This window comes from Parasteatoda tepidariorum, chromosome 11, assembly GCF_982258835.1.
Source record: "Parasteatoda tepidariorum strain Cologne lab strain chromosome 11, Ptep-v5.0, whole genome shotgun sequence".
Classification (NCBI taxonomy): Eukaryota; Metazoa; Arthropoda; class Arachnida; order Araneae; family Theridiidae; genus Parasteatoda; species Parasteatoda tepidariorum.
The window spans coordinates 6,584,117-6,599,651 of record NC_141765.1 but is presented as its reverse complement, the minus strand read 5'-3'; the positions used below and the strand labels follow the sequence as shown (position 1 = coordinate 6,599,651).

General features: G+C 35.2%; 1 protein-coding gene across 1 annotated transcript; it reads right to left on the bottom strand.

The window, feature by feature from the left end:
* Nucleotides 1-1,743: 1,743 nt before the first annotated feature.
* Nucleotides 1,744-9,540, bottom strand: LOC147801209 (uncharacterized). Its single transcript, XM_087154423.1, has 5 exons — nt 8,899-9,540; nt 6,193-6,372; nt 4,198-4,621; nt 2,780-3,731; nt 1,744-2,677 (listed from the first exon to the last, which is right to left on the bottom strand). The coding sequence occupies exons 1-5, from the start codon at nt 9,538-9,540 to the stop codon at nt 1,744-1,746; spliced, it is 3,132 nt and encodes a 1,043-aa protein (XP_087010549.1).
* Nucleotides 9,541-15,535: the final 5,995 nt, after the last annotated feature.

The following is a 15,535-nucleotide window of genomic DNA, read 5'->3' as shown; positions in this document are numbered from 1 at the left end:
GGTCTATGAAAACATTTCTTTTTGTTTATTTAAATTCTCCAATTTTCTTTGGAAAAATTCTATTGTCTTGCCAACGTGATCTGCATGCACGTTTTCGAGATGCCGTTTTAATTTATTTGGTTTCATGCTGTCTGAGGCCAAAGTATTCAGACACAGCAAACACATTGGTCGTTCTTGGCCATTAATGACTTTACAAGTAAATCCAAATGATAAGTACATTGGATCATATTTTCTACATTTAGGTTTACTATTTTGGGAAGATGTTCCGCTATTTTCGTTACCTCTTCTTTTGCCGTCTGCTTCTGCTTCATTCAATTTTCTTTTCAACCCAGTTACGTATTTATCCATCTAAAAGGGTTATTATTTTAAATCAAATAAAAATACTTTATAACAGTTTTGAAAATTACCTCAATATTAATTTAGAAGTCTACCAAAGCGAGTTTGTAGACAATCTGCGTGGAAACGGTCGAGTTTAACCAACGTTTCTTAACGAAATGCCGCGTGTCTGCTCTCGTCTGGGCGCACGCATCCAGGTGTAGTCGCGTCGTCCGAGTTTGAAAAACCCCGCAGTCGCGCGCAATTGATGATAGTTCCACACCAGATGTAATGAGCTCTAACGTCGTCGAATTAACGACGACCTTGGCTCATAAGCCTTGTCGGGGCCTGCTGCCTGCTTCTGTTTACTGAAGTTTGGCGGGAGTAGCCCCGAGAATACCCGGGATGATCCGAGTGCTTGTCTAGTGTTTCCTCGCGCTCGGCTCCAAACGGGAAAGCAAGATGTTTTCGTTCCAGCAAGAGTATGGATGGATTTTTTAGCATTTATACCCGAGAAATTCGCGGCGAGGATTGTGGATTACGTATAACCGTTTTTCTGATTAATTTTTTTGACACCTATTCGACTTTTTTGGTTTGTATTCGAAAATGATATTTTGGAATCAGCTGCTTGCCCCCCTGCAACAGTCTCGCGCCCCCCTAGGGGGGCGCGCCCCACAGTTTGGAACACACAGTACTATGGAAACGCCAATTGCAGTGGGATGATAGTGTTCCACCAGACATTGCAGATAAATGGAAACAACTAAAGAAAGATCTTATGTTTGTTCAGAACATCAAAATTCCTCGATTTTAACATCTCGAATCAGACGATCAATTTGAACTGAATGGCTTCAGTGATGCTTCAGAAAAGGCATATGCTGCAGCTATCTACTGTCGCTCCAAATCACATAATGGTGACATCAAGGTTCAACTAGTGATAGCTAAAACTAAGGTTGCTCCTCTTAAAACCATATCCCTTCCTAGACTTGAACTATGTGGAGCACTTCTCTTGACAAACCTTATGAGCCTAACTTGCAATGCTCTGAAATATCCCATATCTAATTCTCAATTTTTTACAGACTTAACGATTGTGCTTTCCTGGATAGATTCCCCAGCGAATAGGTAGAAAGTGTTTGTTGCTAATAGAGTAGCAAAAATCCAAACTCTATCTTCTCTTTCTCAGTTTCATCACATCAAGGGAGATTTAAACCCAGCCGATTTGGCTACACGTGGAGTATCGTCACCAGAATTAATAACGTCCCTTTGGCTATGTGGTCCAAACCTTTTACATAACTCATTTTCTTTTCAGGAAGAACAACGTTCAGCTGATCATGTGCCTGAAGAGAGGTATTGTATGCAAACAACTACAACAGATAAACATTCGTCAACTTCTGGTTATATATTGTTTAGTGTTCGTGATATATTAATCAATTAATAGCGAACTGTTACAAACATAAAACATTTATTTAGAAACTTAATAACATAAAATTGGACAAGATCATTTTGAGTGAGTGATCTTGGGGGGTTATAATGCCAATCATTTTTTTCCTCGGCGAAATATTGAGCCAAAGGTTCATCTGGTGAATTAATAATTTTGAAAAGCCGTTTCAGTTCAGCATCTGCACCAACGAAATTTCGTCCATTGTCAGTGAAAATTTTAGAGGCCTTACCTCTTCTAGAAAAAAATCTTTTCAAGCTAGCTATAAACCCTGTTGATGTTAAGTCACTCACAAAATCTAAATGTATTGATTTAGTACAGAAACATACATAAATTGCAACATATATCTTATTTAAAACACCTTTCCTTTGTCCTTTAAATTTTATATAAAATGGTCCACAAAAATCAATACCTGTTATGGTAAATGGAGGAGAAGGTTCGATTCGTTCTTTAGGTAACTGACCCATTAATTGTTGCTCTAAAACTGGTTTGTTTTTTGTGCACGTAACACAATTGTGTATTACCAACCTGCACAAATTTCTGCCGTTCACAGGCCAATATTTTTGACGTATTAAGTACATCAAAGTTTGTGCTCCGACATGTAAATATTTCAAATGAAAATAATGTACAATCATATAGGTTAAGGGATGTTTTGCTGGAAGGACAATTGGATGTTTAGTATAATCATTAACACTTGAATTTACAATTCGACCTCCAACACGTATAAGACCCTTTTTATCAATAAAACAATTAAGAGAAGACAATTTACTTTTACCTTTCACATTCTCACCTTTCATTAAAGCATTCAATTCTTCTAAATATTCACTTTGGGCAAATTTTAAGAGAAAAGTTTCGGATTTGTTCAATTCTTCAGAATCTAAATACCTACCTGCCTTGTTCTTTGGATTTTTACAGTTATAGATAAATCTAAAAATATATGATACTATACGAACAAGTTTAGAAAAATTATTGGTAAGTTTAAGTAGGTAATTATAAAACATAACATTTTGATTAGTTAAAGCAAAACACATATCCTCTTCAACAGAGGAACCTTTTTTTAACTCTGAAAGGTAAGAGTTTTCAGCAATAGAATTAGTGCACTCAAACACTGAAATCTCATCTTTTCTTAAAGTCTCGGGACTTGACCACCAGGCCTCATTTTTCAGAAGAACTTCTGCACTAACTCCTCTCGTAAGAATGTCAGCAATGTTGAGTTTACCGGGAACGTGTGACCAAGATTCAGGATTGCTAAGGGCTTGAATCTCTTTCACTCGATTGGAAACAAACTGTTTCCATTTATGATGAGGTCCTTTGATCCAGAACAATGCGATCTGGGAATCTGTCCAAAAATGAACTGTGGGGGATCCTTTTCGTTTTACAATCTGTTCTATTTCTTTTGCGAGTCTGGTTGCAAGTAATGCACCCATTAGTTCTAGTTTTGGAAGAGTCAGTGTCTTTAATGGAGCAACACGACTCTTTGATGCGATAAGATTAACTGTGATTTTGTCACTGTACTTCACTCTTAGATACACTACTGTTCCGTATGCTCTTTGGCTGGCATCCGAAAATACATGAATTTGAAGTACCTTGGCATCATCTAGACTGGGGTCTAGAATCATTCTAGGAACTTGTAATTTCGAAATGACAGATAACTCAGACCTCCACTGAATAAATTGTTGGCGAATGTCTGGTGGAAGTTCCGTATACCACGGACACTTTCTAAGCCACAAGTCTTGGAGTAAACACTTGACTCTTATTGTGTACGGACTAAGAAAACCCAATATGTCGAACAGTTTTCCGATAGTTCTTAAAACAATTCTTTTAGTAACTTTTTCTTTTCCATCGAATTTAAGCAAGTCTTTCAGTTCTACAGAGATGTAGTCTTCATGCACATGCCATGGCAGTCCTAGAACTTTGTGTAAATTGGCTGTAGGATTGGGTTTCGAACCCGCAATCCTTCCATAATTGTACCAGTTCCTTGCTGTTTGAACTCCATTTACACAGATTCATGCTTGCTTCTGCCATAATTTTCTTGGCTTCGTCCGACATCTGAAAGGCAGATTTCACGTCGTCGAGAGCTCCTATGAAGTCGTCGACATATAGACATTCATTGAGCATATTCGCCGTAGCAGGATGCAACTCTTGATATTTTTTTATATGTTCATTAATAGTGGCAGAAAGCAAGAAAGGACTGGCGTTGACACCAAAAAGAACTCTGCAAAATCTAAAAATATTTATGTCATACTGCTCACCTATGGCCGGGTTCGAACTTGGAAAAAGAAATCACACTGCATTTCGATCTGTCTCATTCAACGATATTTGAAGGAACGCTTTTTCGATATCTGCCAAGATCACCACAGCATTCAAACGAAAAAATATAAGCATGTTAAATATCAGAGGATTTAGGCTAAGTCCTGCATATAAACAGTCATTTAAGGACAGTTTACCTTCTTCATGTGAGCTGGCATCAAAAACTATTCGTTTACTGGAACTGACTGATTCTCTGTAAACCATGGAAAATGGTAGATAAAATAGCGGTTTATCTGTTTGTACTTTGTCTTTTGGGACCTTCTCTATGATGCCTTGATTTTCATAGTCTTTCAGAATTTCACGATAATCTTCATACAGTTCTGAATGTCTCTCAAATTTTCTAATCAAATGATCTAGCCGTCCTCTGGCTACTATTAAGTTATCGTTTAATTCCCTAAAATCACGTTTCCATGTTAGCCTAACTTGATACCTTCCTTCTTTGTAATCTACAGAATTTTTAAAGAGCGCTAAAGCAGTACTTTCCTCATCTGAATTATCATTTGGAACTATCCCAATTGACTCTAATTCCCAAAATTTATTTAACCCTTCATCAACATTGTCCTGTATGAAATAACATTTGGAATCATGTGGGTGTATAGAGGGGATCGAACTTGTAACCATCCATCCGAAAACTGTTTCAATTAAAATAATAGAATGACCCCTTAATCGAATTTGATTTCCTTTTAACAATTCATAAAATACGTCACCTTCAAATAGAATCGATATTTTTTGCGGTAAATAAAAATTAGGATTAGCGTACTTTACGTTTTCGGGTAAATTCAAATTAGAAATGTTTATTTTTTCCGAAGGAATATTTCCGGCTATTTCTGGCAAAATTAACAATTCGAGTTCATTACTAAATGATTCCTCATCATTACTTGTACGCGAATAAATCTTCTCAGTTATCGGAAATACTGTATTTTTTAATCCAATTAAATTTGACCTACAACGCGATCTTTTTAAACCCAATAAATTAGCTGCCTGTTCTGTAATAAGAGATTTCATACTTCCAGAATCGCATAGCCCTGTCAAATGCAAATATTTTCCGTTCGATTGCAATATTTTAACTTTCACTGTAGAAAGAAGAACATTTTTATTTACATTAAAATAATATAAACATGGTGCTTCTTGCGGTTTGTTATTAATTCCATTTTGCATTTGTGATTGCGTAACTTCTTGTTCCGAAACTGAATTATTTCTTTCTTCCCTGCTCATTGGCGCCACACCCGCATTTTTGTTTTGATTTTGTCTATCGAAGAAAAAGTTCGCGCCGTGTATCATTGTACTATGATTCTTGTTACAAGATTTACATTTTAAATGAATTTTCTTACACTTAGACATTGTGTGAAATCCGAGACAATTAAAGCATAATTTATTCCTTACAATTCATTTTAATCTATCATCTGTATTAGAATCGATAAACTTCTTACATCTGAAAATAGGGTGGGATTCCATGCATCCTAATAAGCAATTATTTTTGTTTTCGTTTTTCACCATTAGAGTTTTCAATTTTGGGGTTGGTTCCCGTTTGAATTCGCCTGAATTTCTGTTTACATTTTCTAGTGCTTGACATCTTTTAGTTAAGAATTCCGTAAATTTTTCCCAACTCGGTAATTCCGAACCCAATTCCATTTCGTATAATTTACGTGACTCAATATCAATTCTTTGAATAATTATATAAATTAATATTGCTTCGCAAAGAGGGTTCGTTTCTAATTCTAGTTGTTTTAATGATCGCAAATTACTTTCAATTTTATCGAGCATCTGTCTTAAACTAGACGCAGATTCACATTTAACTTTAGAAAAATTAAATATTTCACCAATATGACTCATAATTAGCAAGCGTGTGTTTTCAAATCGTTTTTTCAAAGCTTCGAATAAACTGTTGTACGTATCATTTACCGTAATTAATTGTTTAGCGTTACCCTTAAGTGCCGACTGAAGGTGAAACAATTTTTGTTGTTCTGACAATTGTTTGATATCTTCAATTAAAGACATAAATTGTGTTTTGAATGACAACCATTCGACATATAAACCTGAAAATTCGGGAAGATTAATTGACGAACTAGACTAGAGGACGAACTATTTTCATTTGAATTAGAATTAGGATTTAAAAGTTTTTGAAAGCTTACCTCGCATGTTTCGAGGTCAATTTGCAGCCCATCTAAACTTTCTTCAAAATCAGGCAAATCCTCATCCGACAAAGTAGAATAGCATTCGCTGCGTAGATCCTCTAATTTTGTTCTAAGTTTATCCAAAGTTGATAATTTTTGAGTGATGTCCGCATTGTCCGCAGGTAAATCAGTATTTTGCTGAAGTGCATTTTCAATCCTTGTCAATTGTCCTCGTATATAACCCCGCTTTCGGTTAAATACTGTTATTTGCTCCAAAGCCTTTGTTCGTTTCGATTTCGTACTCAATTTCCACAAGCGTTCAGTTTGTCTTCGTGCTCGGCGATGACCACTTTTTGTTTAGTGTTCGTGATATATTGATCAATTAATAGCGGACTGTTACAAACATAAAACATTTATTTAGAAACTTAATAACATAAAATTGGACAAGATCATTTTGAGTGACAGGAAGATGCTAGAGTTGAATAGCAACTGATTAATAATGTGTTATATGATGTGAGCGCCGCCTCGTGGCAATTCTTAACATATATTTCATAGATATTCATCTCTTTCTAAACTTAAACGAATCACAGCTTTATGTTTAAGATTTATTTACAACTGTAGAAATTCTGGCAACAAAATAACTGGTTTTTTAAAAACTAAGGAATTAAGTAATTCTATAAATGTTTTAATCAAATTAGTGCAGTGTAATGAGTTTAATAGTGAGATCAATGCATTAAAAAGAAGGCAACTTTTATCTTGCAATGGCAAAATTTTATCTTTAAACCTGCTTATTGATGATTCAGGAATTCTCAGGGTGGGCGGTCGCTTGCGACATTTACATCTCGCATACGGTCACAAACATCCTATTTTATTGCAAAAACGGCACATTCTAACTGATCTCATTGTTAGACATTTTCATGAAACTTTCTTGCATGCCGGTCCACAACTTGTGCAATCTTCTATTCAAGAAATGTATTGGATTGTAGGTGCAAGAGATTTAATAAGACATATAATTAGAAAATGTGTAAAATGTTGTAAATTAAGAGCTTCTATAGCCAATCAAATGATCAGCGATTTGCCATCTTCTCGAATCACCCCTGCATCCGCATTTTTGCGATGTGGAGTTGATTACGCAGGCCCCTTCCAAATTAAATCAATTAAAGGAAGAGGTTCTAAATAATTTAAAGCATATGTAGCTCTTTTTGTATGTTTCACAACAAGAGCTATACACCTAGAATTAGTGACTGATTTATCTGCAGATGCTTTCATCGCATCTCTTAAAAGATTCCTTTCCCGTAGGGGTACATGTAATGACATATATAGTGATTGTGGCACCAACTTTGTTGGAGCTAAACACAAGTTAATGGAATTTAAAAAACTTGCTAAATCAAAAAACTATAATCAAAATGTTCATAATTATTTATCTAATATTGGTATTAAATGGCATCTAAATGTTCCAGGTGCGCCACATATGTGTGGCCTCTGGGAAGCAGGAATAAAATCAACAAAATTTAATTTAAAACGTGTAATAGGAGAAACAAAATTAACTTATGGAGAGTTTGAAACATTTTTAACTCAAATGGAAGCGTGTTTAAATTCTAGACCGTTAACTGCTTTATCTAATGACCCGAATGATTTATCAGCCTTAGCACCTGGTCATTTCATTATTGGTAGAGCATTAACTAGCATTTCTGAGCCAAGTTACATTGATACAAATATTTCGTATCTAGCTCGATGGCAACAAATACAAAAATTAGTTCAGCAATTTTGGAAATGTTGGCATAGAGAGTATCGCTGTCGATTACAACAAAAGCCAAAGTGGCTTTCGCCAACAAAGAACTTTAAAATTAATGATCTATGTCTCATTAAGGAGGATAACCTGCCCCCAACTAAATGGAAAATGGGTAGAATCCTACAATTGCACCCTGGTCTTGATAACATAGTCAGGGTAGAAACTCTAAAAACCTCTGATGGGACTCATAAACGTAATGTCACAAAATTATGTTTATTGCCAATATGACTGTCATAAATAAATGTTTTTTGTTTTGTGTATAAAGTTATTTGTATTCTTAAAAAGCTAAATTTTCTATATATATATTCAAATTTTGTATTCAAGCACTATTGAAATACAATTTCAAGGTGGGCGGCATGTTCCGTCACTAATATTCCTCAATTCAAATTAACGCCAATAGATGGCTCTGAAACTCGTATATAACCATTGTGTGTAATCTATACCTTTACCTTGTCTCAATAAAATTTCATAAAGACAACATGTCATGTTTTTGCTGCTGTACTTTGAGTCTTACCAAAGGCGTTAAGTGATTTAATCTTACTCTTAGAAGAAATTGTAACCTTCTGAATATTTGCAATATCAGAAGAAAATTCATCCCTCTTTTCTTCTCTAATCAAAAACAATTCGGATAATTTTAACTCATCCCTCGAGATCGGTCCCGTAGTTTTCTTTGCTGAGTTTTTTGCATTTCTTACAAATCTGAAAATAAAACTTAAGATTCTGATTAGTTTTATATAACTATTGCTTTTGTTCAAAAAAGCAATTATAAAAGTGTTTTTCTCAAAGACAGTGAAATTAAGGTCAAAATTTTTCTTGAGTTCAGCCATATATTCATTGCTGGAAGAAGGAGAATGTTCGAATTGCTTATAGTCCTCAGACGTTTAAAAAGAAGAGCCATGACACCAAAGTTCAGAGATTTTGTCTGCAGTAACACCACGCAAAATAAAGTCAGCAGGGCTGCTTTCGGAAGGCACATGTCCCCATTTAAGTAATCTAGTGATTTCTTGAATCTTGGTCACTCTATTCGATACGAAGGTTTTCAACAAACATGGATCAGTTCGTATCCACACCAAAGTTATGGTTGAATCCGGCCACAAGTAAACATTCTGTATATCCATTTGAAGAGCTTTTAACAGTTTCTGTTGAAGTTTGGACATTAGTTCAGCCGATAAAAATTCTAAACGAGGAAGCGTCAACTTTTTTATCGGCGCTATGCGTGACTTGCTGCACAGTAAGTTAATAGTCACTTTATTTAATTTATTCTTACATTGTAAATAAATCGCTACACCGTATGCATCTTGCGAAGCATCGCAGAAGCCATGGATTTCTAAGGAGGCAACAGTTCCATTCGCTACACAGTGGTCTATTTTAATGTCTTTCACACAGAGAAGAGAGGAAGCATACTTCTCCCACTCCTTAACCTTGCAGTCTGGCAGTGCCTGGTCCCAGTCGAGTTCTTGTAGCCAGAGCTTTTGCATAAAAATTTTGACCTTCACTATCACCGGCCCCATGAGGCCAAATGGATCAAACAGTCTTGAAATGCAAGATAAAACTGTTCTTTTAGTACAGTTCATCTGATTAGTGCTATCTGAAATTGAAAATTCAAACAAATCTGCATTTGGGTTTCATATAACACCGAGAGTCTTAACGTTGCTTTTAATATCGAAATGGTACTCTTGGTCTTCATACGGTAAGTTTTCTAACAAAGACTGTTCATTAGATGGCCATTTGTGTAAATCCCTGCCACCCCGATGAAGAAGGTTTATTAACTGACTTTAACTCTAAGGCAGAAGAAATATCATGAGCCCCCGAGACTACATCGTCCATAAAACAATCATTTTGGACGACACGAGCTGCAATGGGAAAATCCTTCCCTTCATCAATCGAAATTTGTCTTAAGACACGCATTGCCAAAAATGGAGCAGTGGTTGTACCATAGGTAACAGTACAGAGCTTGTAAATTTTAGCTTCTTCATCTTTATTCAATTTCCACAATATTCTTTGTAAGTCTCGTTGATTTTCATCAATTAAGACAGTGCGAAACATACCTTTAATATCAGCCGTAACGGCTACAGGATGTTTCCTAAATCTACACATAATTGAAAAGAAATCATCCTGAAGCACGCCTCCCTTCATTTGTACTGAGTTAAGTGATTCACCACTCGATGTTTGCGCTCTAGCATCAAAAACAACACGCAATTTTGTTGTAGTTTTGTCAGGGCGATGTACGCCAAGATGGGGAATATAATAACTAGCGTTTACATTAATATCGGTATCAACCATTTGCATATGTCCTGAATTTTGATATTCAAGCATAAAGTCTTTATATAAGTTGCAAAGTTCAGGATTGGAGTCTAACTTTCTATATACAGGATGTCTATAAAAGAACTCCGGGGTTTTGAGGCAAAATATTTTAATGAAATAAAAAACATACATACATGTTTTATACATGACTGAAAAGCTTACATTTTCAAGTTTTTTTTAACACTTAGTAACTTCAAGTTTTTTTAACGCTTTCTCTTGAGACACACTCGGCCTACCCGGCGACTTTTGCTTCAAAACACTTCCTGTTTCCTTAAATGCACCGAACCATTGACGAATGGTTTTGTCAAAAGGCGGGTTAACACCATAGTTACGTCGAAAGTTTCTTTGTACGGTAACTAAAGACTTCGTTTCTATGAGCCAAATAACACAATGAGCATTTTGATGCGGAGTCGCCATCATTTCAAATTTCGCGACGTCATTTCAAGGTCAACGTCCTGTAGCGCCGCCAACACTTGATACAAACATTCCCAATTGGTATGAGCAAAACTTTTTGAGCTACTCTTTTCAGAGAAATCGACTAAATTTTGCTATCTTTTATAGTTAGTGAGATATGAATTTTTAAAACCCCGGAGTTCTTTTATAGACACCCTGTATATTATTCAATCTATTTAAAGCTAGTTTCTTTGAATCACCTAAGCATTGGGGATCCTTTTTGAGTGGCATTTGAACCACATATCTACCACATTCGTTGCGATAATGAGTTTTTAAAAAATAGTTTTCACAATATTCTTCTTCACCAGTAAGCATATCTGACGAAACACTTTCGATTTCCCAAAATTTCTGAAGAGAACTTTCAATATTTTCAGAGGTATATGTTAAACCGCAAAAGGAATTTAAATTGTTCTCATGAACCTTACCTGTTGCTATGAAACCAAAAGCAGAATTTTGGAATAACAAATTAGGAGAAACTCTGGTTTTTCCTTCCTTTATAATATCATAAAAGAGCTCAGCTTCTATAATCATGTTTATTATACTCGGTATCTCAAAATTTGGATCAGCTAATAACGCACGATCAGGAATTAAATGCTCACTAATTTTAATAGGAGTCGATGGAATCAAGCCCGTAATTCTAAGAACTACTAATAATTCAACCTGCGAAGCAAAAGATAATTCCTTATTACAAATCAAAGAAGTCGCCTTCCACTTAACATTCATTTTATTCTCTCCCAATCCACTAACAGAGATGTTTATTTTTTCTCGCTTCAACCCCAAATCAAAACAAGTATCAGAATTTAAATAATTCGATTAACTGCCATTGTCCAACACTGCTCTAATTAAAACATATTTATTTTTAAGCGGTTAGGTCAGTGGTCGGCAAAGTGCGGCTCCAGAGCCGCATGTGGCTCTTTAGCTCCTTAAGTGCGGCTCTGGCGCAAATATCCACGGAAGGAGCAATAATATTTTCATTTAAAAAAAAACTTGGTAAGAAAAAATTACTTCTTATTTTGATAAATTAAAATTCTTATATTTCATGGTAGACGTTACGTCTCATCTAAATCAGCTTAATCGTAAACTACAAGGGAAAGGAAACTTGATTTTTTCGACGTTAGAAGAAGTAATAACATTCGAAAACAAATTATCCATTTTTGCTCTGGATTTTGAAAGGGAAACATCGTTTCACTTTCCGAGCCTGCTGAAGCATTGCCAAGAAAATAATTCCTCTATTGATAAACACCATTTTAAAACAATAATTTTAAATATGAGGGAAGCATTTCTCAGCTGGTTTCAGGAATTTAAAAACAGCAGAGCAACTTTAGCATTTGTCAAAAATCCTCTTAATGCTACGATAACAGAGTTGAAATTTTCTCCGTTTGAAATTGACATTGGTAGCTTTGAAACACAATTGCTGAATTTAAAAAATAAGGAGATACATGGCTCTCTAAATTCGAACGTTTTTGTGTTGAAATGGAAATATTGGAGATGAAAAAATTTCATCTTAGTTCACAGCACAAGTGGTCTGCTTTGAATGACCTGGAGAAGGAAGACACGATCATTTTCAACGCTTGGAATAAATAGTATTCCTTACTCTTACGATCAGCTGAGAAAGCTTGCGTTTGGTGCTCTTTCCCTTTTGGGTTCTACATATATATGCGAAGAAACTTTTTCAAGTATGAACATTGTCAAGAGTAAACTGAGAAGTCGTCTTATTGATGAGAACTTGGAATCATGCCTAAAATTAAAAACAACAACATACAAACCTGACTTACTCAAACATTCCAAGGAGATGCAAGCACATTGTTCGCATTAATAAATATTTATTAAGTATGAAATTTAGTTTTATTTAGTATACTACTTATTTAGTGTAATAAAAGTTTACTAAACAAGCAGATTTGGCTCCCAATTTTTTTAAAAATTGCTGTAATGTTCATATTTGGCTCTTTGGCTAATAAGTTTGCCGACCGCTGGGTTAGGTGATAGCGGCGACTCCAGATGTTAATTAAAGCAGTAGATAAAATGAACTAATTTATTACTATTTATACTACGAATTGAGAATGCGTGGGAAACGCTAGTCTCTTTCGATTTCTCCGAGTCAGCAATTTCACCGGCTTCAGAAATATTACTCATTACATTTGGCGCCAGGGTGGGGCATTGTTTTGGCATATCTGAACTTGATTTAATTGTCTCAAGCGGGCGAGAATTATCTCTATGAAGTAAATCGCGATGTTTACAGTTATAAAATTTACGACAAACTTTCGAAAAACAATTAGAAAGTTTATGATTACTACCAAAACAATTAATGCAAAGCCTTAATTTTTTAACTTCTTCAAACCTTTTTAAGGGGGAAAGATCCAAAAATAAAAGAAAATTATGCAGTTAATGCGGTTTTTTACACAACAAACATTTCTAACTAGATTCTAGAATAAAGGATTTACTTTTATTTACGCGATGGAGTTTCGATTTATTTAGCTGCATGCCTTGTAAATTCTCTAATAACTGAGCTCTTTTATGAAGAAAGTCCAAAAACTTATCCCATTCGGGCAAATCAGAAGTTGTTAGAGACATTTCGAATTCCTTACGTGTATTTTTATCTACTTTTTGTTGAATAATATTCATTAGCAATTGATAGCATGATTCGTTACTTTCTAATTTCAAAAGTTTTAAACCTCTTAAATTACGGTTTAACACATCGATACGATTTCTTATGTCTTTAAAGAATCATACGATAACTTTTCTAAGTTCAAAATATTAGAAATATAACTATTTACCACAATACGCTTATTCTCATATCTATCAGTTAAAACTTTCATTAAAGATTCAAATGAATCTTCACTAGTTTCTATATGTTTAGCATCGCCCTTAAGCGATGATCTCAAATAAATCAACTTTTGTAAATCAGACAATGAAGAATTATTAGATATCAAACTATCAAAAGCCAATATAGATCTGCTTTTGACGGGAAAGTTGTTGCTATCTGTGTTGCTCTCGAACAGCTTTTTTGTTTTATTGAGACTTTTTCAAATCTGGTAATCCTTTCAGACTCGAAGGCGGCGCTTTGCTTGATTGAATCTATGCATTGCCCTTCCACTTGAGACGTTCTAAAATGTCAGGATGCGATACGTAAACTCCACCAATTTGGTAAAACTGTGGCCCTACAATGGATTCCCGTGCACTGTGATATTGCAGAAAATGAGAGGGCTGATGTTTTGGCAATGAGAGGTACAAGAATTCTCCAGGCTCTTAGTAGCCCAGTCCCCTTTTCAACCTTAAAAAGGATTGTTAGATCAAAAATCAATGGGTATTTCCATCACCAATTGTCAGAAAGGGTAAAAATCAAAGTGTGGAGAGATCTTCGACAGAACACCATTCCAGACTGGTCGCGCCGCGAAGCGGTGGCTCAGTTTCGACTATATACCGGACATGACTGCCTAGCCGCAAACCTGTTTCGTTTAGGACTGGCACCTGATCCCTATTGTTTTTTGTGCTGCAAAACACCTCTGTAAAGCTGTTTTGGATGGCAGTCTGTGCTGCAGGGCCCTCGTCGTCTACCGAGCGATATTGGGAAGCAAGAGCGCTCCTGAGGAAATGACTTTTACTTTCTTGTTTTGTTCCTGTGTTTTTGCTTTTTAACATGTCAATTCACCTCTGCCACTTGAAATAAACTATGAAATTGTTGTTTAAAGCTTGACCAATGCTCAACTTATCCATTAAATGTAGGCAAATTAATATCTGGTATCAAATTCATTTTAGTTACAATAGAATCTTTACCTCTAACTTCATTATGTTGAAACTTAAGTATAAGGGTTTGCAAGCTTACCTTTATATGTTCTATAGATTCTTCTAAACTGTCCGTTTCAGTTTCATAATTGGGCAAATCTTTTTTATCGAGGGTGGTATAGTAATCAAAATTTATTTTCTCTAGTTTATCGCAAGTATCCGAAACGTTTTCTAATTTGCATTGAAGCAATAATAGTCCAGCTGTTTCGGCTTTCTCACGAACAAATGGCTCTAATTTGATTATTTGACTTTTCAAATAACCCTTTCTGCGACGAAGCACAGTCTTTTCAGATTTCTTGTCTTCTTCATCAGTTCTGCTCATTATGAAGAAAACGAAATGAAACTACGCATTCCACAACAAGCCGAAAGTACGACGTCTCCGGCTTTACTAGGATCACTTTATTATGTACACGATTGTACACAATGAGCTGGTTCATTGAATACTAGAAGTTTAACAAACAATCCTTTATTTAACAATTGTAAATAATCAAACCAAAATCATTGCACTATTGCAATGGTAACCACGACTGACTCAAACAAGAATTCAAGAGCAACTGACTAGTTCGAAACAATTACAACAGATGGCGTTTCGCTTAAGACCGAACACCATGTTTTTTTTCTAACCTCATCAACCATGTAGTTTTTCCAACCTTAACTACTAAGGGATATTTTGAATTTATTGTATTTCATTTAATCTGCTTGTTGTCATACTCTTATCTAAATTTGATTCACGCACGTCTTCTGGGTGATGCAAGATATTTTAATTACAACTGAAAATTAAACAAGTATAAAATTTAAAAATACAATTTGATCGTTTCGCCCATAAAAGAAAAATTTATAATTTAAATAAGAAAAGAATGCTCACCTTTGATGAAGATAATCGAAGTTAAAATCTAGTCCTTAGTACGCATGTTAACATTTCGATTAAGTCCTGCACTTACTGCAGTGATCTTGATAAAAGAAATGTCTGCAGAAACTGTTTATGGTTTACGGTTTGATGTCGAATTCTTTTCACTGTTAGCCAAACCA

What these genes read in the sequence shown, in the direction of transcription:
- LOC147801209 (XM_087154423.1), bottom strand. Translation starts at nt 9,540, where the DNA reads ATGAACTGTACTAAAAGAACAGTTTTATCTTGCATTTCAAGACTGTTT. An exon ending in CTGACTTTATTTTGCGTGGT is followed by an intron (nt 6,373 to 8,898) that starts GTTACTGCAGAC and finishes AATGCACTTCAG; the next exon opens with CAAAATACTGATTTACCTGC. An exon ending in TGCCAGCTCACATGAAGAAG is followed by an intron (nt 3,732 to 4,197) that starts GTAAACTGTCCT and finishes GAGTTCAAACAG; the next exon opens with CAAGGAACTGGTACAATTAT.